Below are 21,630 nucleotides of genomic sequence, written 5' to 3' on the forward strand. Positions count from 1 at the left end.
AAGATGTCAACACCCCAGTTAATCAACATGATGAATGTGCCCTTGTCCATTCAGTCAATTAAACAGTCTCTGGTGTAGTTGGATATGGTTCTTTAACTCGGTGTACATGTGAATATCAAGGACAATTTTAGCGTCTCCACCTTCCATCGACAATGTCACAATCAGATCAAACTGAAGACAGGATGAGATCACTATGATGTCTGAAGACACAGGCTCATGCCATTATTCGGAGAGAGAAAAGACATAGGGGATTTGGTGATGTTTTGGGCAGTATTGCATTGGACCTTGTATAACAGGACTTTAATCAAGGTTGCTGGATTTGATGTAACTTCAATCATTGGACTTCCAAGTTAGAAGACCTCTGCCGGTGAAACTCTGGTGAGATTTTTGAGAATCGGCATCAGGATCCTTTGTGGCACTAGAGAGATTGGCACCGAAACAGCCTTGGTCATCAACACTTAGACAAAGAGAAACACAAGATATCAATATCAAATCATGTTTTTTAATTTAGTCAAAAAATATCAAATTTAAAATACATAAATGCACATATAACCGTACGTTATTCTAAACTAACACACAACTAAAACTAGGGACTTCCTTTCTAATGTGAACCAATAACATTTTCATTTAGAGTACAACATACATTCAAGTTTAAGTAGTTCCAAGAAAATTGGAAATCTGCAAGATGATGAGGATTATGACTGATCTGCCTGCAGACAAGCAATATTAATCGCTCGGTGTAAATTCTATCGAGCCCAGGTCAGAGAAAATGGGCTGTCAAGTTTCATCTGAATATGACAAGTGCAGCTTGCTGTACAAAGGTACATCGGTCATATTCATTATCCAAACAAGGGTGAAGCAAGTTCAAACATAAATTGAACCTGTACAGAGCCTCATCATGGTCCAAGTAATACTGAACCCATACAACCAGTCTCCCCATCACAATGCACACAACTAACGCAATGCTATTGGTTCCAGTCAGGGTCAAACTACAAACTAAAATAATATATTACATGATGATAATATGGTCATAAATCGACTACAAAACTTGGATTAGCCCAGTCTTTGACATCTTGAATACAATAATATTGGTTTTCTCCTCAACTAAGTATTATTCGCCGCATTCTAATCTTAATTTGTATATAAACATTTACAAAGCTTGGCCACTGTATAAGAGAAAATTGACATGATTTCACAATGTACAGTGGAACAATTATAGTCCCAATAGTGTAGAAAACAGCTGGAAGTAAACATTAATACACACAAACCAGTGTACCAGACTGGGGGCTATCTTTGTACCACTTTACCTTATAAAGCTGTCGGACTTCTTACAGCAAGAATCCTTACCAATCTCAGGACTCTTTTCAGGTCTAAATCAGCACACCCATGGTTGACAGGTGTGTACTTATTCATGCGCACGCGCAAATGTTCAAAGAATAAAGAAAAACTCACTTTACCAGAATCGGACAAACATTGACCGAGGACGAGCCACTTGAAGCAAAATACTGACAACTTTTCCCAGCCAATTTAGACTTCTTGCCTGCAGTGCCATTTTTTCATAAAATGGACTGTTGTACTGGCTGGGTAAATCTTGAAACACACCTTTAACTCTGTTCAGAGCAAATAAGAGTTTGGGAATTGCAAAGTAACTTTCCAAATCTATGATCGCTCCATCAGATAAAAAATCACAGATTTCAAGAGAAGCATTTTGGCAACTGAAACAAACCAGAACATACATCACACTTCGGAATGAAATTTGTGGAAAAACTGAGAAATTGAGTATCTTTATAATACATGTATCAAATATCATAACGTTATCAATTTTTTGATCAGACAGCTTAAAAAATCGTCCCAACCCCTGACTCCACTGGTCTTGAGAAGGGCTAGTCACATTTATAACCAAGAGCATGAAAACACTAAATTATTTTTTGAACCAAGCAGCAAATTACAAAATATTTCATGCACTGGATATCACTACATTTCACAATTTCGTTTAGTATAGAGATTATAAATGTTTACATACGCTTGTATTGTACGAATATATTAGATATCTAAGCAAGTTTAATTTGGCAAGTATGGCCAGGCACCAAATTACAGGCAGTGAACTTAGTCTATTTTACAAAGCGAATCTAACTCTTGTGCTGCAACCTTTTTTTACAGAAAATGTTACGAGGCAAAAGACAAAAGAATTTCTCAACTAAAACGTTAAACTTGAACACAGAGAATTACATCTCCCACAGTGAGTTCACCATGGCAGCAAGAAACTAAGTAGTTCCCGAAGAAGTAAATCAGTTTGTTTGACCTGTTGTCTCAAACACTTAGGTAGTTCTACAATGGTGTCCATTAGGGGGCATATCCATGCACTGATCACCTGTGCAGCATTTCTCTTTTGACGTTCAGCAGGAAAATTGCCAGCCCCCTCCATCAGTTGAAAAAATATCACCTGAAATGGCATCAAGCGATTTCAAGATGATTCCAAATACTTACAGCTGAATTGAAACATAAAAGAATACCTAAAGAATACTATAAAGCTATGAATAAAGATAGAAATGAAGATAACTTGATAACACTATTAACAAATGTGTCCCCCGAGGGGCAGAAACTTAAATCATCTCATAAAGAAACAAAAGATTTACAAACGCAATAGATGAAAATGTTTGTGACAGACCGCCATGCCAGCACTTGAAAATATGTCTATGGTATGCGATGTTGATAGGATTAGGCCATGCCAAGTACAGTGTACATGTAGGAATCTGTCATCAGCTTTATGCTACAAATAGTTGTCATCTTGGCCAAATCATTTTAAACAGGAGACAACCTCGGTTCTTTCGTTGAAGGCAACTGGAGGTTGTTGTATTTTCTATATACACCCCGTTCAAAACTGCACAACCCTCTTTGAATAGTAAGTCAATTTAATTACACATTTTTAAAGCAAATAAATTATAGAAAAAAGCAAATTACAGCACCTCGTTACCGGTACAAGCACTCTGCCTGAAGCTTACACAAAAAATGATGTTCAATCTCAAGATTTGGTTCAATGAATTACATAAAAATATCCGACTTATTAATGAAGGGATTTTCCTTGGCCATGACAATGAAAATACCCAAATTTAGGACCGTGTGCTTAAGGTGTTCACAGTACCCAGGCCATGCCTAAAGTGACCAATCGGTAGCTGGCCTTCCGACCTTGTGCTCCTTTTTCAGATGACGGTTGTAGAGCGAATGGAACTTGAATGTCTCTCCACAGTAGTGGCACTTGAAGCGTCCACCCGAAACAGACGACTCGGTCTTTGGAACAGAAATTGGTGGTGTTGCGGCTCGGCTTGTTGAAGTGGAGCCAAACGTTTTTGTCAAGTCGACTGCAACATCGTTAAGTACTGGAAAATCAGACAAGCTTTTTTGTGCATTCGGACCAAACGTTACCGAATCTGAATGAGTGGCCGAGACTTTTGTGTCCTTCCAATTCTGAGGATCATTGAAGTGTCCTGGCGGTTTTGATCGGAACATACTGGAATCAGAATTGAAAGCAAAGGCATTGTGTTCCAATTGCCTTTCCTGAGGAGCATTCACAGGTCTAGATGCACTATGCCCCAACATAATCCCATCGGACTTCAGAAGAAAGGCAGCACTATCCTTGAGCATACTAGCATCACTTGAAGCGTTTAAAGGGACATTTGGCTGAAGCATAACTGAATCTGAATGAATGTTACATGTAGAAGCACTGGCCGAACTTGTACTCATTGAACTCAAACTCCTCGGAGTGTTTTTAGCGGCACAAGGATCAACTGTTGATGGTGGGTTTGGCTTTTCCGATACATTCACAGGACTTTCAAAAAAACTTGGCCCTCCTTTACTGGTTTGAAATGCAGGACCTTGGTCACACTGGTTATATGTATTTGCACTAGAATAATCGGTTTTACGCTTTGGACTGAAATTTGCCAAGGCAAAATTAGGTTCGGAGGAAGAACTGTTCACTTCATGAAACGATGGCGCAATATCAATTTTTGGGAATTTTTTCTTAGACTTTGGCGAACTCCATCTGGCATGTTTTGATTTCTTGCGATGAATCTTCGACGATTTACCGGACGGTGAAATCTTTTTCTTAGTCCGAGATCCTTCTGGTTTTGAATGACTAGAACTCGATGTCGTTTTATCACCAGAAACAGACAATTTTAGCTCCGTTTTTTTCACCGGTGGAACACGCATCTCAATGTCATCATCGATGAAGTCATAGACACTCAACACAGGTTTTTCGTCAACCGACGGTGCTGGTGGTTGGTCCCAACGTGACTTGCGCTTAACTCTGCCATCATCAGAGCAATGTCGCTGTCTCTCAAAAGTCTTCAAAGTCTTTGAGTACGACTCGTACTTTGGCTCGGAATCAAACTCAGATTCCGGAGGAATATTTGTTTGCTCCTGGTTTGAAAAAGTCAAAGCTCGGCTTATTTGCCGGCTAGGAGCTATTGATGTGTCGTGGAGTATCTGGCCAACATCCCATGAACGACGACGGGGCGAGATGCGCAATGCCGCCGCATCTTTCGGAGAAGCCTTTTTAGACTTATCTTGACCAGACTTGAGCGGTTCTTTTGAAGTGACAACCTTAGCAAGTCTATTCAACGGCATGTCATCCTCTTCATCAGATATGTCTGAATATGTTGGCGTGTATTTTGGGATGATCTTTGCCTCACCAAGAGTAGGGTCGGGCAGGACATCCTCAGAAGTACTTGAGAACATGTCTGGAGCACCATCATCCATAACAGGCTTGGAGTCCGCCACCTCCACCTGGGTCGACTTAAAATACGGTGACGTAACCTCAACCCTTTCAGGGAACAAACCACACACAGGAGTAGCAGACAGTCGTGCTTTCTTAGGCTTCCTCCCCGGACTCCTGCCTTTACGAGGCGAACCCGACTTGCCGATCTTCCGATGTGCAGGCGAAGCACTGGGGGTGCGCTTACGGGAATGACTAGGCAACACATTCAGTGCCCTGTTAGACCCAGCTGGTAAAATGTTTGGGGTCCTGATGGGCCGATTTGAAGGAGACGGATCTGGAGTCAGTTTCTGGAGATTGGCCTCAAGCTGTTCGAACTGGTCACAATCTTGCTTCCGAGAGGCATCATCAGGAGAAAACTTGATGCAAGATGTATTCATAGATGAATCATCATCATACGCTTCAGTGTCGTAGTCAAGGCCATAACTTGAGGATTGGTCTACTGATGGCATCAATTTAGCTTTCGGACTAAACTTCTCAAATTTCTGTTTCATTTTCTTGCTGACTTTCTCTTTGCCACAATTAGAGATGTGACTTTCTAATCTGCTGAATTTCACATAGTCCTTCCCACAGAAATGACACGTGTAAAGATCGTTATTCATTTCAGGAATTTTTAACGTTTTTCGTGGCCGTTTGAGTGCCATCCCGTCTGCGGACCGACATTTTTCCTCAAGGGCGGCTTGTTCTAGGTTAGGACCGTCCAACAACGACAACAACTCTTTGTTACCGCTTGACCTCCGCTTGACCTTTTTCACCTTTTCACCACCAATCGATGACCTCACCACCTTTTTAAACATTTTCTTTTTCGATTTCAAGACTTTGACCTTTGACACTGAACCTGTCTCCGAATGCCTATTCACATGGACTTGCAAGGAGCACTTCTGAGTGAATGTTCGCAGACATATCTCACACTGGTATTCTCGTCTCATCCCATCGAGAATGTCCTGAGGAATGTCTGTCTCGACTAAATCATGCACTTTTTTCAGATGGCTCATCGCATTACACTTCTGCAGAAACCGTTTGCCACAAATATGACACACGACAGTCAGCAGAGAAGGATCAACACAACTCTTCTTCGAAGACCTTTTCTTTTTCTTTTTAACAGCAGGAGACTTCTTCACTCTCTGGGCAGAGATGGCAGTACCAGGATCCAGTGGAGCAGAAGATATGTTGTCAACAACACTGTTGTCTGCTTCAAACAGTTTTTGCTTATCATCGAAAACACTTCTCACAACAGTAGATTTCGTTTTCGCTTTCTTTTCCTCACCAGGCAACCTCTTTGCTTTCTGCGGGAAAGAAAGGGTGCTTGCAGCTTCCGCAATGTTCGTCGCAGCAGGAGTAGCAGACGTATCATTGTCCTCAGCTCTAAATAGCCTATTGAAAGCACTTCCGACATCCGCGGATACAGTTTTCAAACAATCGGAGACCTTCTTCTTGTCCCTGGGACTAGGAACTGTTTCCACTGGGTCAGTAGATGACTTCATGTCACAAAGAACAGTATCAGTTTCGTCAGCAGTTTTTCCCGTCCCAACTGGAGCACTGTCTTCAACACTCCTAACACTGTCTGTGACATTCTTCTCGATGTCTACCACCTCCACTGGGTCCTGCGAAACACCTTCTTCAACTTTCTCATCCGAACTTGACAACACTAACACTGCAGGTTTCTTCCACCTTTTCAACAAATTGTGCTTTCTCTTATGTTTTGCCAACATTTTGCGATTGGGGAAGGCCTTGCCACAAATGCTGCAGTATGAAAGGCAAATTGTCCGGCCAGATTTTTTCACACTTGAAGAAGAACTTACAGAACTGTCTAACGTTTCTTGCGAACCCAACGTTACTTCTGAAGATCCCTGCGAAGTAAATGACATATCCAAATTCTCCTGTGAAGTTAAAATTTCTTTTGAAACCACTGCAAGTTCTGTTGAATCTTGGACAGAAGTTTGCGGACTTTCCAAAGTTTTTTGCGAATTATGCACTCTCATATGTTGGTTGAGCTTCTTACGTTTGCGGAAACATTTCTGACAGATTAGACAACTGAAGAGTTTTTGTTTCTTGGAAGCCGCAGACTTCACACTCACAGGCGATGAGAGGAGACCTGTATCCTCCACAGGCGACGGGATACACTTGGGCGGAATCATCACAGGCGTTTCAACGCTGCTCGTATTCAAATCCATTGAGATTAAATGTTCTGTTTCCATGTGACAAAACAGCTTTGTGTGCAGGTAGAACTTTTTCTCACAGACTGGACACGTGTAGGTGACGGCTTTGATTTCTTTCTTCCGACTTTTCAACTTGTGAACCTCACGGACATGTTTCTTGAGCTCTTTTTTAAACTTAAACATTTCCTCACACTGATCGCAAGCAAGCTTCTTTATCTGCAGTTTCAGCTTAGCTTTCCCTGCCAATTTCTTGGCTGTTTTAACGACAATATCACTCGGACTTGCACTTGGCGTATCGTGCCTCGTCTTAACATGCACCGCCAAATTGCATTTGAGCGGGAATGCTTGGCCACAGATCGTACACACGAAGTCTTTAGTACCTGAATGAACCAACAGATGACGCTTATACGTAAACTCCATATGGCAAATTTTCGGACAGTGCGGACATTTTAGTTCAATTTTATCTGTACCGTCACTTGGTCCAGTTTTTTTATTTTCGATGGGTTTTTCAGTTTCTGCAGTCACTTCTGGCTCAAGTGGAACAGGCTCTGATTGAACGAGCTCAGCAGATTCCAGAGGATCAACATTCACAGTTTCTACAGATTTCAGTCCAACACGGGTGACAGAATTCAGTTTAGCAGGTGTGACAGAATTCAGTTCTACAGGGGTGACACCTCGCTCAAATTTAGGTTCCTTTTTTTTCCCGCCTTTTGATTCCAATACATCCTTGGTCATGCCCATTGCCCTAACCAGCACCTTTGCCTCTGCTTTGTCTTCTGCCGCCGGCAAATTCATGGTCACCCCTGGCAACTCCTCCACCTGGCTATTGACGATCAGATTTTCTATCTCGACTACAGGATTCTTCAACTCAACCTCAGCGTGTTGAGTAATCGTTTCAAAATCCAGCGGCCGGAGCACCAAGGTGCCACACGTCGGTGTGGAACGTTTTCGTTTCTTCTTCGGACTGAATTTCTTCCGTCCTTTCTTATGGACCCGAGAATGAGCCTTCAAACCACTCATCAAGACAAACGCTTTATGGCACTTCCTGCACTTGTAAGGTTTCAATGAGTCTTCCAATGCAGGATGTTTGATCATGTGAATCTTCAACTCGATAGCAGACGTACATTCAATGTTACAGACGCAACATCGGTATTCCGCTGGCGGTAAGTCGACTTTTTCGTGCATGAGAAGATGACTGGTGTACAGACGTTTGTTGGAGAAGTTCTTGTCACAAAGTGTGCAGAAGAATTGTTGACGTTCGTGGCAGCGGAGATGATTCTTGAAGAAGAATGGATCGGTGAACGTCTTGTGGCAGATAGTGCATGGATACCACATCCGTTTTTTGGCCTGCAAAAGTTTAGGATTTGTTTGTTAGAATAAAATCGGAACTCTTGACCGGTTTATTTCAAATTTTACTTCAAGCAGACAAGCATGAGATGCATCCGCTGATGACATATCATCTCTTTTCCCTCAGAAGGAGAAAACACCCTGCCTTTTCCAAATCCTGGCAGATGCACTATAGCTGACACACACTTTGCCTCAGTTTTCATTTTTTCCTTCTGACACAGATTCTTTGGGTCATTGTACATACCTTGTCTTTCTTTGTTTTGATGACAGTCAACGCCTCCTCATATTGATCTTTGTTTGGACTCGTCGTCTCAGCATCGTCTGCTGGTACGTCTGCTGCAAACAATTGGACAGGTTCCATCTCGTCCTGTTTCTCAGTCACCTGTAACAATGATGATGACAGAGATATTTATCAACTATTACAGTCACCCCAAGTTGGACATGTTGAAACAAATCTTCCAGATGTTTAAGCCCATGCAACTCATCAACATCATCTTGGGATACCATCACCACAAAGTGGCAGGTATGTAATACCAGCAAAGACATGCCCCGTGTCATGTTGAGGAACCACTTTGGAGGCACACACAAACAGCACCAAGTAGAGATGAGAGATAAGTTTACCTGTTTCATCCTGGTGCCATCTCTCGGCGACGCCACACGCCCAGGCGATCTTGCTCTTGCAGGCGACTTGGGTCGTGGCTTTGCGCCCTTCGACGGAGATTTCCTCGCAACTTTAGCGCCATCTCCCATCGTCTTCATACACTTCTGCTTCCTCTTCCGCACCGAGCTGGTTCCCGGTGACGCTGGGTGAAGCAGATTGGCAGGTGGTGGCAATGTCTCCTGGAAGATACCACATCCATCATTAAAGCCAAGGTCATGGGACATGGGCACTGATTACTTTTTTGGAATATGATACAAGCCACGCTAATAATGCTCTGTACACACTGTACCGTCCTAGTTACCAGGTCTGGTGTTGAAGAGGGCCTAGCACAGACATATGCACAGTTGCATTATACAGCTAGGCCCAGTCATTCAAAACAAGTTGCATCACTAACTTGACGTTAACTTATTCAGTTAAGCCCAAAGCTCAATCAGCAGCACACATTTGAGCAAACCAGCAACCATCTTGCTTACCTTGTGTGAGGGTGCCGGTTGAAGGACCGGCTCAGCTTTAACAGATGCAGTCTTGGCCAAGTCGATTTCAATCCTGGCTTCTTGGAGCTGTAAAACAAGCCAAGTAAAGGGTATTATTCAGAAAAGCCTCTTGAATACTGGTAGAGTTCAAATGAATGCTGCTAAGCTGCTCTTTCAGACCAGAGAAAGTTTCCTGTCGAGACTGAGAATTCAAGTGGTAAAAAATCAAATCTCTGAACTGACCTGTTTTTCCAGCCAGACATTCAAGTTCCTCTCATTGACATATTTAGTCTTCATATCCCCATGTGCGACCCGCTCGCTGGCAAGATATTTCTCCAACGCGGTGATAGCGGCTTTGAGCTCAGGGGTCTCTTTCACAGCATCTGCCAGCCTGGCTTCCAGGGCCTTGATCTCGTTGGTCAGGTTTGCGATGATTCGGGTCATTTCGTCTTCGACTTCCTCAATAGTGTCGAGCTGGAATAAGATTGAGAGAGATGGAGATGAGTGGGAATGTACAGGCCCAAGGCTTGGGGACGTAATGTGAAACACTTTGAACAATAGAATCACACTGGATTTAGTGCTATAAAAGTCTCATCATTATCATATCATTCTTCCAGACCATAACCGGCAAATACTAGGCAGGAATGCCAGCCAGTAGTCAGAGACAACTACTCATCAAGTAAAAGATGTATTTGGAATAGAGTTTGACTTACCTGTTTGTATGCGCAGCTCTCCCTGTCTTTCACTTCAGATCTCAACTCGGCAATGCCCGACCTCAGTTCCTCGAACTTCTCTTTCAATCTGACCTCCTCTAGCACAGCTTGCTCACAGGCAGTCTGCAGCACTGCCGCATCGTTGCCAAAGGTGAAGTTCTTCAGGGGCGAGATGGACAGGGACCCGTCTGGTTGTCGGTTGGCCACACACAACTCTTGGGAGATCACGGTCGGATCCTTGAGAGGTTCCGTCATGACAAAGTACGCCTCCGCTTCCATCAAGACCTCAGGGTCCTCTCCATCCCTTTCGCTAGATCCTTGTACCACGCAATCTTCACAGTCCGAGCTAAGCGTCTTGTCTGTGGACACATCTTTTGAGCCTGAATCTTCTGATGTACCTTCCTGGCTTTTTGGATCTAATAAAACACCACACTGGTGGCAGAAATGTTTGCCAAAATTATCCCTCATGGTTTGGGTTTCCGTTGACTTGACCTCCTTGACTTCTGGAACGGCTACACTTATCTCCAGCTCCGGGACTGCAGGTTTTGCAAGAGTATCTGTTTCTGTTTCTAACTCAGGAGTAACAGCAGCATCGGACACGTCAAAATCTGTCATCGTCTTGACAGACTTTGTCTTCACACAACTTCTGAGCTTTCTCTTTTGCTTCTCAATCAGTAACTCATCCAAGGCAGCTGTCAACCGTGTTTCCAAATCAGCACACGTCTGCTTAGAAGTCTCCAAAGTGGCCTCCTTCGCGTACAGGTTTTGCTTCAGGGTTCCAACGTCGCATTCCAAAATGGTCACTGCACCGGCCAACTCCTGGATTTCTAGGTGGCATCCATTGAGAAGCTCCTCCCTCGCAATCAAGTCTGCCTCCTTATTACTGACCGTCAGCTCTCGAGCTTTCAGCGATTCATCCAAAGCTTTTGTTCTTGTCTCCTCCTTCCGGGACATCTGCAGCTCTGACAAACACCCGTTCAACTGATCTTTGACATTCGATCTTACTTCTTCCCCAAACGACGCAACAGTCATTTCCCGTTTTTTCAAATCAGTCTCCCGATTCTTCAATGCATTTTTCAACTTCTCTACTTCCTTTTCCTTCAGATTCAGAGTATCCAGGCGTTTCTGTTCCAGCATTTCTTTCTCCACTAACTTTGCTTCCCTTTCATTTAACTGTGCCTGTTTCATCGCTAATCCCTCCTGATTGGGACTCTGACCGTCTGCGTCTTTGTGATGATAAGCAATATCCAACTGGTTGGACATCAGAACCAACTGCTCCTTGCAAGCCTCCATTATATTGTCTTTCACCTCAACCGCTTTCTCCAACTTTCCAATCTTTGTCAAGAACTCAAAATTCTTATCTGTCAGTTCTGCTTTCTTCATGTCCAACTCAGTATTCTGAAACTTCAGGTCGGCAACTTTGTGTTCCATGACTTCAAAGTCACGCCTCAACTCAGCGACAAGATTCTCATCAAGTGCCTTAGAAATGTTCATAATCTCATGTTCATTTTTCAACATTTCGAAATTGTGTTCGAGTTCTTTGATTTTCTTCTCCAACAAAGCGATGGTCTCTTCCCGCTCGGCGACCTGCGCTTCAAACTTTTTAGTAACATGGCGCACTTCCGTCTCCTTTTCCTGTATCATCTGAAGAAGCCCAACCGCCTTGGAGCGGCAGCTGGACAACTGCTTCGTCAACACCGCTATCCCACTCTGCAGACTCATCAGCGCGTTCTCCTTCGCATCTAAGGCTTCCTTAAAATTTACCTCCTGCTGCTTGAGTTCCAAATTCAACATCGCAACCTCCTTTTCCTTCTCAGACAACACCTTCAAAACTTGCTGCTTCTCATTTCGGACAATCCCTAATTGCCGGTTTAGGTTATTTGTGACATTGAAATGTTTGACTTGCTTCAAGACTCCCTCGTAGACCAGAATTCTGTCGCTCTTATCCTTGACGTCTGCTTCCATGTCTTGCATCTGCCGCTTGAGCTCCAGCTCACTTTCCTGCAGTGCCTTCACCTGCTGTGCGAACTCCTGCACCTTCCCCTCTTCAGCCTTGGCTTGCTTTGCACTCTCCTCCAACTGACCTTGAAATTTCTGCTGCTCGTTTTCAGCCATCTCCAACTCCATCATCAGCTGCCGCCTCTCAGACAGCCAAGCCTTTGCTTCATCTTTCAACGTAGCGCATCCCAATCTCTCCGCTCCCAACTCCTTCCTCAAATCATCGACAGTCCCCTGGAGTGACGACACAGCTTTCTCGAGCGTCTTTATCTCGTTCCTAGATACCGCCAGTACCTCCTGGAAACGACCTTTCTCCTTGGTCCAAAGCTTTGCATCCCCCTGCAACAGAGAATATTCCATCTTCTGCTCACATTCAGACTTGGATAAATCAAGGAATCGCAGACGGAGATGATCAACTTCATGCTCAGACTTTTGTAACGTTTCTCTCAGCGCATTCTTCTCATCTTTCAATGATTTTATAGCAAGCCTCTCAACCTGGAGCTGCCCACGGAGATTCCGGAGGGTAATCTGCAACTCTTGTAACTTTTCATTGCCCCGTGAATTCTGGCGAGACTTGGCTTCAGAACGAGAAAACCTATCAAGGGCGACAATGCTCTCTTTCCCAAGCTTCTGCGCCTTCTCCTGCAATTCACCAACGATTTCCTGCACTGCCACTAATTCATCTCTCAGGGTTTTATTCTCAGTTTCTAATTGCTTTGCACGTTCCTCCTGACACTCCTTAGAAGCCTTCTCTTGGAAACGTAGTTTTTCCTGCGACAAATGTTCGATCAATTTCTCCTGCGTATTGTAAAGTTCTACCAATTTACGGTTTTGTTTTTTGAGTTCTGCGACATCTTTCTCATGCAAATTTTCATCAACATGCTGAATATTTCGTGGACTGCTGATACGGACTGACCTCACCTCTTCCATCTCATCGCTGCCGGAATCATAATCTTCCACCAACTGTTTCATATTAGAAGAAGACTCTACTCCGGTTTTTGGCGTCGAGTCCATGTTCTTCAAATATAACTTCAAGTCCTCAACATCCTGCGGCCTTGGTACATTCATATTGGAAAAGTTCGCACAGAGAATATTTAAACGATAAGTCAGGTCCGCCACAATACGCTCTTTATGCTGTAGGGCTGATTTTGTATCTGTGTAGTCAAAAGTCTGTTCCGTCAGTTTAGATTTTGTCCCCTTGAGTTCAAGCGCTAAGTCCTCGATGAGATAATCCTTATTTTCCAACTTTGTTTTCAACTTGTTGTTACTCTGCACCAGCATTTGGGAGCGTTCAATTTCTGAGCGTAAATTCTGTTGGAGCTGTACTGTATCATTTCGTTTCACTGCCAAATCTGCCTGGGTTGATTTCAGTTTATTTCTCATGAATGCCAGATCATCTTCCATACGTTCGACCTTCTGCCGATCTGTCGTAGACGTCTGCAGCGCCTCTGCCAATGACTCTTCCAACTTGCGCTTTGTCTCAGTCATGGAGTCTAGCTTCACACGCATCGACAGCAACTCGGCATCTAATTTGCTTACTCTCTTGGCGAGACTGACAGCAGCTCTAGTTCTCCGCTTTCCTGCATCCTGGTCAGCTGCGACAGACGGACTAGTTTCTGTGACATCATTTTCCTTTTTCAGCCCAGCTAGTGTCTCATACGCCTGGTTCATCTCAGCCAACGATCTGACCAACTCCTCCTTCTCAGATTCCAGGTTTGATAGAGACATCTGCAGCTTGTGACAATCACTGCAACCAACGTCTCCTTTCGCTGGACTCGTATCATGGCGACCAACCTGCTCCCGCAACCACTGCTCCACCATGACTGAAGACTGCACATCCAGAGCACCACATCGTTTGTCAACACTGGTTTTCTTCTTCCCAGACGACGTCTTCTCATTTGCCGTTTCTAACTGGAACTGCTTCACACACATCAAAAGCATCTGCTTGTCTTTCTGCAGTTGTTTTTCAACATCCGTCTGCTCTTTCAATTTGGCATCCAAAATGTCACGCTCCTTTCGGCATTTTTCCAACTCCTCATGCTCTCGCTGCAGCAACTCGTTTAACTGTCTTGTCCGCTCCTGCTCCCCTTGTAGTCGCAGACGACAGTGAATCACATCGTGCTCTCCAACGTTTTGAGCCTGGACCTCCAGTGTCGACTTCACCTTTTCAAGGTGCAGCCTAACTTTATCACACTCAATGTATTTCTCTTTGAGTTCGTCTCGCTCACCAATGCACTCTGCCAATTCTCCCTGGAACCGTACCTTCAGCTCACTGACCCTTTCCTCCGAATCCTTTAACATCTGTTTCAGGTTTGTACACTCCTTACAAATACTCGGATCAGCAGAGTCTATCTCATTACTCTGTGCCTCATCCCCTTGGTCCCTAGTCCCGCTAGGTTTAGCGACAATAGACCTTTCTTGGCACAGCTTTGCTTCAGGGTCTGATATCATTCTTTTCAACAGCTCCTTGACTTTGGCACTCAAAGCACCTTTTTCCTTGACTAGATTCAAATTCAGCTCGGACAATTCCTGGCAACGTGTCCTACATTCCCCGCCCTCCTTCTCCAGGTCTTTCAAACAATGCTCTAAGTAATGATTCTCATTTTGCACCAGAGTCAATTCTTTGTTTAGTTCCTCAACCAAGTGCGCCCTTTGTTTCCTTTCAATGTCTGCATTGGAAAATTCCCCAGAGTTTCGTATTCCTGAGTCTACTGAACTCCTGCACACAGCTGGTGTGTTTTTGATTAAGTTTCGGCCAACTGTCAAATCTAGAGCCTTGGAGTCATCTGTTCTTATAGACTGTGTCATGTTCTCGCCCGAATCAAGGACCGGAGAGCTCCCCGAACTCGCATCAGAACCAGTACAGTAGTCGCTCGAAGAACCCAGCCGAATTTCAGCCAATCGGGCCTCGCTAGCTTGATACTTTTCCTTGTAGTCATTCATAAATTTCAGCGCATCGTCAACATTCTTCTGAAGGATCTTGTTTAGCGTCTGCTCCTTGGCTAGTTTTGACCGACATTCTTTCAACATTGTGGTTTCGGCCTCCAACTTTGATTGAGTCTCCTCCAGCACTGCTTGTTCTGCTTCCAAACTTGAACGACATTCCCTCAGGAACATCTGTTCAAGCTCCAGCTTCGCCTGACTAGCTCGAAGCGTCTTCTTCAATGTCTCCATCTCAGACTTTTGGTTCCCCAATAACGTTTCCCTCTCTATGTTCTCCATTTTCAACTTCTCCATCTCTGTCGTCTGGGCCACTAACAATTTGTCCTTCTCGACATTTTCTGCCTCCAACTTTTCTACATCCAACATGCATGTCTCAAACATGTTCACGCTCTCAGCTTGGGCATTTCTCAACACTTCCAACTCAGCAGTCAGTTTTTCCGCCCTCTCAAACTCAACCAGCAACATTTTTGAAACATCCTGTGCAAGCAGGATAACATTGATACTTTCCTTCTCTGATTTGGTGTCGGAATTCTCCGTTTCATTCCTGACCTTCCTAACAGCTTTCGAGAGCAGACGTTTAGCCTCCTTCAAGTCTGACACCGACTGCTTCAACTCTTCTTCCGCAGAAATCAACTGATCCTTGTAATTTTCAACCAATTTTTCTGGTGATTCGCTTCCTTGGAACGTTTTATTCAAAGCCATCAGACTCTCAATCTTCGTCTTGTGAAGTTTCCGCGCAATTTCTAACTCTCTCCGTTTCTCATCGAGGCATTTTCGCGAATCTGCAAGTTGCCTCTCGAGTTTCGTCAGGCCAGCCAGTTCTAATGTCTTCTCCTCTAAAGATTTCTGGGCTTCTGCAAGTTTTTTCCCCAGTTGCCCAGTACTTTCTCTCTCCTTCCCTAACAGCAAAGTCTTCTCACAAAGTGACTGTCCACAATCTTTGAGTTGCTTTTTCATTTCCTCACATTCTACTTTACTCGCGGTCACCTCACGAGCCAATTCAGAAGTCTTCTCATCAAAACAGTTCTGCAATTCTGCAAGCTGATTCTTCAGCTGCTCAAGTCTCTCATCATGTGTTATCCTCTGATGCTCCAACTCTGTCGTCTTCTCATCCAATAACTTCTTCGCATCTCCCAGCTGTCTTTCAACATCTTTAACAGCTTGCGCATACTTTTCAATATCAGCTGCCCAATCAGATATGTTGCCCTTCATTGCGTTCAGCTCTTTCTCCTTGGCCTCAACCTCCTTCTCAAGCCTGGCATTTGTAGCTATGTGTTCATTCTGTTGCCCACTCAACAACTTGATTTTGCCGCCAATGTGTTCATTGTCTGCTAACAGACTAGTTAAACGCGACTCAGCTTCACACAAACTGTTCGCCAAATCTGTTTTTTCTTTGATCAGGTCTTCCTTCTCCTTCTGGATTACATCATATTTGTCGCACAATGATTTCACGCGTCCAGCAGACGCATCAATCTCTGGCACAAGATCAGTCAGGTTATCCTTTGCGTTCCATTCTTCCTCAAGAGCTGCATTCTTCTCCATCAGTAATTTGATCGTCTCTTTACAAGAATCATGCTCAGCTCTCAGATTTGCCAAATTAGTTTCTTTTTCTCTCTTGGCTGCTGTCTGGTCCGTTTGTAATGAATCACACTGGTCAGTTAGTCTATCAATTGTGTCTAAACAAGTCTCATGTTCGGCGCTCAATCTCGCCAAGGAGTCCACAGCTTTTGATTTCTCCGACTCGAGGTCATGCAAAGCTCTCGACTGACATGCTGTTTTCTCCACTAACTTCTCATTGTTAGTTTTCAAAGCAGTCACATTCTCCAAAGTTACACTCAACTCTTCTAAAGTCGCAGCTAAACTGTCCGCTTTTTTCTTAAGTGCCGCGTTTTCAATTCTCAAACCATCTAAGTCCTTTCGCAGTTTTGAATTCTCATTTTGTAACTTGCTGCTTTCCTCAGATAACGAACTTTTCAATTTCTCATTCAGCCCATCCTTCTTCTTCAGATCACACAACTGTTGCCGCATGGATGAACAATCAGATTTCAGCGAATTGCACACTTCCTTAAGATGCCTCATCTTGGATTCTAACTCAATCTTCTCATTTGAGAGTTCTTTGGTTTTCTTTTCCTCCGTCTCAAACATCAACCTAAGATCTCGCGCACACTCCTCCACCTCATCTTTCTCCAGTTTAACTTTATCAAATTCCACCAACTTCTGCTTCAAGGTTTTCACCTCGGCTTCAGACTCCTGCAAATCAGACTTGGCAGCGCGGACCAAATCTTCTGTTTTTTTATTCCAAGCGTCAGCAGATGCGACCAACTTCTCGACTTGCGCCTCAGATCGTTTTAACTCAGACTGAGCCACATTTAACGTAACTTCAGCCTTCTCACTGACCAACGTCAACCTGGAGTCGAAATCTGCTTGCAATAAATCCAATCTGCGCTGTTTGGCATCGAGATTCTCCTGACAATCTCTGACAGATTTCTCGGCATTTTCCCGCACCATTCTCTCGTCATTTAACTGGCCTCTAAGATCTTTCACCAACACTTCAGACGCCTCCTTCTCCTCTCGCAAACTACGAATCAACTCCTTCAGTTGATCTTGTTCTTTGGCATCCTGGACTTTATGAAAATCCATCATTGTCTTGTGATTATGAAGCTCCGCTTCCGTCTGCTTCAACTTGTTAAACACGTCAACATGGGCGTTGGCTTGAAACTGGAGCTGTGTCTCTAATTCATTGACTAGCTCACTAACCTGACCTTTCTCAGTGTGTAACTCACGAACCAAAGCCTCCAGTTTATTCTGTCCCTCCCACCCTGGATGCTTTCGTGACTCCAACACAGTCTTATAAACTCTAGAAGAGTCCTCCGCCTGTTTCAATTTCACACGCTGTTTCAGATTACCATCAGTCTGAAACCTCACTTCGTTCTCCAAAGCTTTAATCCGAGATAAGAGAGTTTCAACTTGCAAAGTGTTCTCTCGACTTTGCCGCGGATCGCCTCTAGTGGAGGTTTGAAGAGAGTCATCGGAGACGGAGCGCACCATTGTTTTGGACCTGCAGTCCAGTGAGCTTGTGCCGGAAGTTGCTTGGTAACTGGGCTTGGAAGACTCCACAACTGCCCCACTCATTTGCACAAACCCAGCTCTAATCTCATTAATTTTCTCAGACAGTTCTCTTCGTATACTCAAACCCATTGTAAATCTTTTCAAGATCAGTTCTATGTCATTGAGAGCTTTCGTGGAACTTGTGTCAGTATTACTATTAGGAAGAAGACAATCATGACTGGACTGCCTCAACGGAGCATGGGAAACACTTGCTACGTTTGTGCTGACCTCATCCTGCCGCGGCCGACTCCCACTTGGCACAGGTTTCGAACATGGAGCGTTTGATCCGTCAACAAAAGAGGAATCGGAACTGCTAGCGCTAGTGCTAGCATAACCATCCGGAATCATACTGATTGCCTGACTAGAATGAACGTTTTCAGAATCTGTCGATGTCTGGATGCAGTTCAGTGATTCATTTAGTGGGTGGGTGTTATGGCAGGACTCGGGCACACAGAATGGTGAGGTTTGAGCAGATGACTGGTGGTCCTGATTTCGATGGGTTTCGATGGAACATTGAGCAGAATCAACTTGGGATGGTCCTAGTGGTGAAAGTTCGTGACTATCGAAGCTGGCGGATCTGTGTGGCCCCTTCTTTGCTGGACGTGGCTTGTTTTGGTCTGAAATCAAAAATGGTCAACTTTGTAAATGTTCCGCACTTTAGGATAACAATACCCAGCATGCGCTTAGAATGCAAAAATGAGAAATAAAGTACAAGTTTGTTCGATAAGTTTTGCGCATTTTACTTCTTGTTACCATGCCAAGAAAGAAATCTAAAACAAAACATGTACTAGAAGTACAAACCATTCAAATAATTTGATTTATTTGCGACGGCATTGCAATCTTGAATATAGGAACATCATGTGGTTTGAACTCGTCAGGTGCCGCACCTTTTATTGAGGAATACTGTCTATTCTGGAAGGGATAAAGCTCACCTGACCCGCTTCCCAAAATCGCAAACAACGCCGATTTCTGTAGCACTGGCTTCTCTTGAGGGTGGTTTGGCCAAGGTTCTTTAGGCAGCGGCACACTACAGGAAGGACTGGCCATACCAAAGGTGGGACTCGCAGACCTTCTTCGCATTTTGTTTTTACCTTAACGATATGAAGACAAACTTACTCAAGGATATTTTGTTTGCTCTCGTGTAGGCGCTCAAATCATCAAATTCCTGAATAATTTTTTATTTCTCGCATGACCTATAAGTTCTATTCTGTACTTCGTGAATATGATTTTGAGTTAGTGTTGGCATTCAACAACAGTCCCTATCAGCAATATTTCTGAAAAGCAATACATGCTCATACCAAAGGCATCTATCCCAAAGCAATACACTGGTCACACTGAAGGCATCTTTCTCACACCCTGGCAATGATCTACAGCTCATTCATTTCACATCGCAAGAAGACCATTATCCCCCTCTTCCAACTGTTGTGCACTACTGGCACATGGATGGTCTCCGATCTGCCTTCATTTTCAAAAGTTTACCTTGATTTCCACCACCGGCTTCTTCATCTTTTATGAATCCTGGACTCAGACCCGCCATCCCAGAGCTTGGCCCAGCTGATGCAGGTCGCGACTGTATTGTCCCATCACTGGAGACACCAGCCTCCTCCTTGGGGACCTTAATACCCAAATCCACTTCAATTTGTGTCTTCCTGTGCCGGAGTTCTTTAACTTGTGCCTCCGTCCTGTCAATATCCATATGAAGAGCTGCTTTCCTTGACAGAGGGATACCGGGACTCAGTAACTTCAGATGCTTTTGCTGAAGACTCTCTTCGATTTCTTCCAAGGTAGAGCTGATTTCTTCCAGCTGAAAATATATCAGAAGTTAAAGCAACTGCTTTGTGGCATTGGCTGTCACGATGGTATGATGGTTTTGTCAAGTGATGAAGGCGAAAAGACGAATTCTAGTGTAACTTTGGCGGTCATTCAGTACTGCAGTCACTCAGCTGAGATAGGGTAACTTGCAATGTAACACTGCCAGACAGACAAACTTACCTTGTCAAGCTGCTCTTTGGAGTTACCCTCCATACTCTGGGTGCTGCCGGCAGGGGGCAGACCAGGAACACCCTCCATTCCACCTGAAGGTATAAAGATCAAGTAGCCTTAAAAACTTATCTATTTCAACACCACATTCTAACAAAACACTTCGAACATGAAGAAACACTTTGGATGAAAAACAGCAATTTGACCTTGTGAGGCCAACTACATACTCTCAAATCTCCATTCATCAATAATCTAATATAAGTCTGCCAATCCTACAAAGGTAAGTTAAGTATTTAGTCCACTGGGTCATAAGAGATAAACATTTACTGTCAATTCAACAACCCAGGTCATGGACTGGAGGCCTCGTGTCCACGCTGACAGGAAATGAAATTCAACCAAGAAGTTCAACAAGATTTTGTTTGTAAACAAGGGTTGTGTTGCAAAACTGGCGATTCATTGTGGAGAAATAATTAGTAAATTACTCTGAATGTTTGAGTAAAACTAGAAAATATATCTCCATTACTTCTTATAAAAAGCAGTTCAAGAGATCGATTAGATATTATATAAGAAATAATAGTGTGGCTGACCCTGAGTGAAATGTTCCTAGTAACTGAGTAGGTACTAACTAGGTAGCGACCGAATGCAAAAGAATTGAAGATTTCAACATCGTTTGTTTGGGCGCTGACCAATCATGCATTTCACTGGAACAAAGGGTCAGTCACAGAAGCTCATGACATTGTCCGAAATTGGCTTAAGCCTTCTGGACTGTTCCGAGTTGAGCGTGCGCATAACTTGTTCTGCTAGGCCTAGACTAGTGCTAGTTAGGCTATGGGCTCTGCCGAGCTGGTTTGTCTTTGTCAAAATTGTCCATTCCTGGAAACCGGAGATCGTACAGACTGGTTGTGCCCCTCAATAAACTGTTCATAACCTCACAACAGTAACTCTGAACGTATTTGACAGACTAGAAACAATAACAACATTATGCACAGTGTAGCTAGGCCTATACAATGCATGCAGTGCTTACAGAAAATGCCTTGTGCAATGGCCAATGCATTTATATCATTAATGGCATTATCTCACATCTCACTTTTCAGTGAAATTTGTTGTATATTTTTGTTGAATGAAAAAGGCTTCAAAAGCATGCAATCATAACATGCGAGCTAACCTTTCACTGCATAGGATGCAATCAAAGATATAAGGCCATTATTTTATTATTTTGGTTCCGTTTTCCTGAGCTAGACAGCCATTTTACTGAGTGTCTGCATTGAAAAGCACCGAAAACATCAACATGACACTGATGTGTACATTCTTTGTACATGTACATACATGCATTCGTTCGGGTCACGTGAACAGACTTCGGACGCATTCGGAAATTAATTGATTAGATGGTGTCGCCATCTGTTCGTAATCGGTAAAACTGAGATCAGGGCGGGAAAAAGTAGAATTTTGAAATTACCGCGAAGATGGACCCCTTCTA

The 21,630-nt window shown here is 43.7% G+C and overlaps 1 protein-coding gene across 1 annotated transcript; it reads right to left on the bottom strand.

Annotated features, from left to right (window-relative positions):
• Window positions 1-486: 486 nt before the first annotated feature.
• On the bottom strand, window positions 487-21,438 carry LOC135494674 (uncharacterized). Its single transcript, XM_064782872.1, has 10 exons — window positions 21,319-21,438; window positions 20,166-20,248; window positions 19,653-19,977; window positions 19,106-19,264; window positions 10,125-18,790; window positions 9,655-9,885; window positions 9,412-9,498; window positions 8,899-9,117; window positions 8,522-8,659; window positions 487-8,277 (listed from the first exon to the last, which is right to left on the bottom strand). Exons 2-10 carry the CDS (start codon window positions 20,241-20,243, stop codon window positions 3,154-3,156), a joined length of 15,027 nt encoding a protein of 5,008 aa, XP_064638942.1. The 5' UTR covers window positions 20,244-20,248; window positions 21,319-21,438; the 3' UTR covers window positions 487-3,153.
• Window positions 21,439-21,630: the final 192 nt, after the last annotated feature.

Source organism: Lineus longissimus, chromosome 10 (assembly GCF_910592395.1).
Source record: "Lineus longissimus chromosome 10, tnLinLong1.2, whole genome shotgun sequence".
In the NCBI taxonomy this organism is placed as follows: Eukaryota; Metazoa; Nemertea; class Pilidiophora; order Heteronemertea; family Lineidae; genus Lineus; species Lineus longissimus.

What these genes read in the sequence shown, in the direction of transcription:
- LOC135494674 (XM_064782872.1), bottom strand. Translation starts at nt 20,243, where the DNA reads ATGGAGGGTGTTCCTGGTCTGCCCCCTGCCGGCAGCACCCAGAGTATG. An exon ending in CCAAAGAGCAGCTTGACAAG is followed by an intron (nt 19,978 to 20,165) that starts GTAAGTTTGTCT and finishes ATATATTTTCAG; the next exon opens with CTGGAAGAAATCAGCTCTAC. An exon ending in AGCCGGTGGTGGAAATCAAG is followed by an intron (nt 19,265 to 19,652) that starts GTAAACTTTTGA and finishes CATATCGTTAAG; the next exon opens with GTAAAAACAAAATGCGAAGA.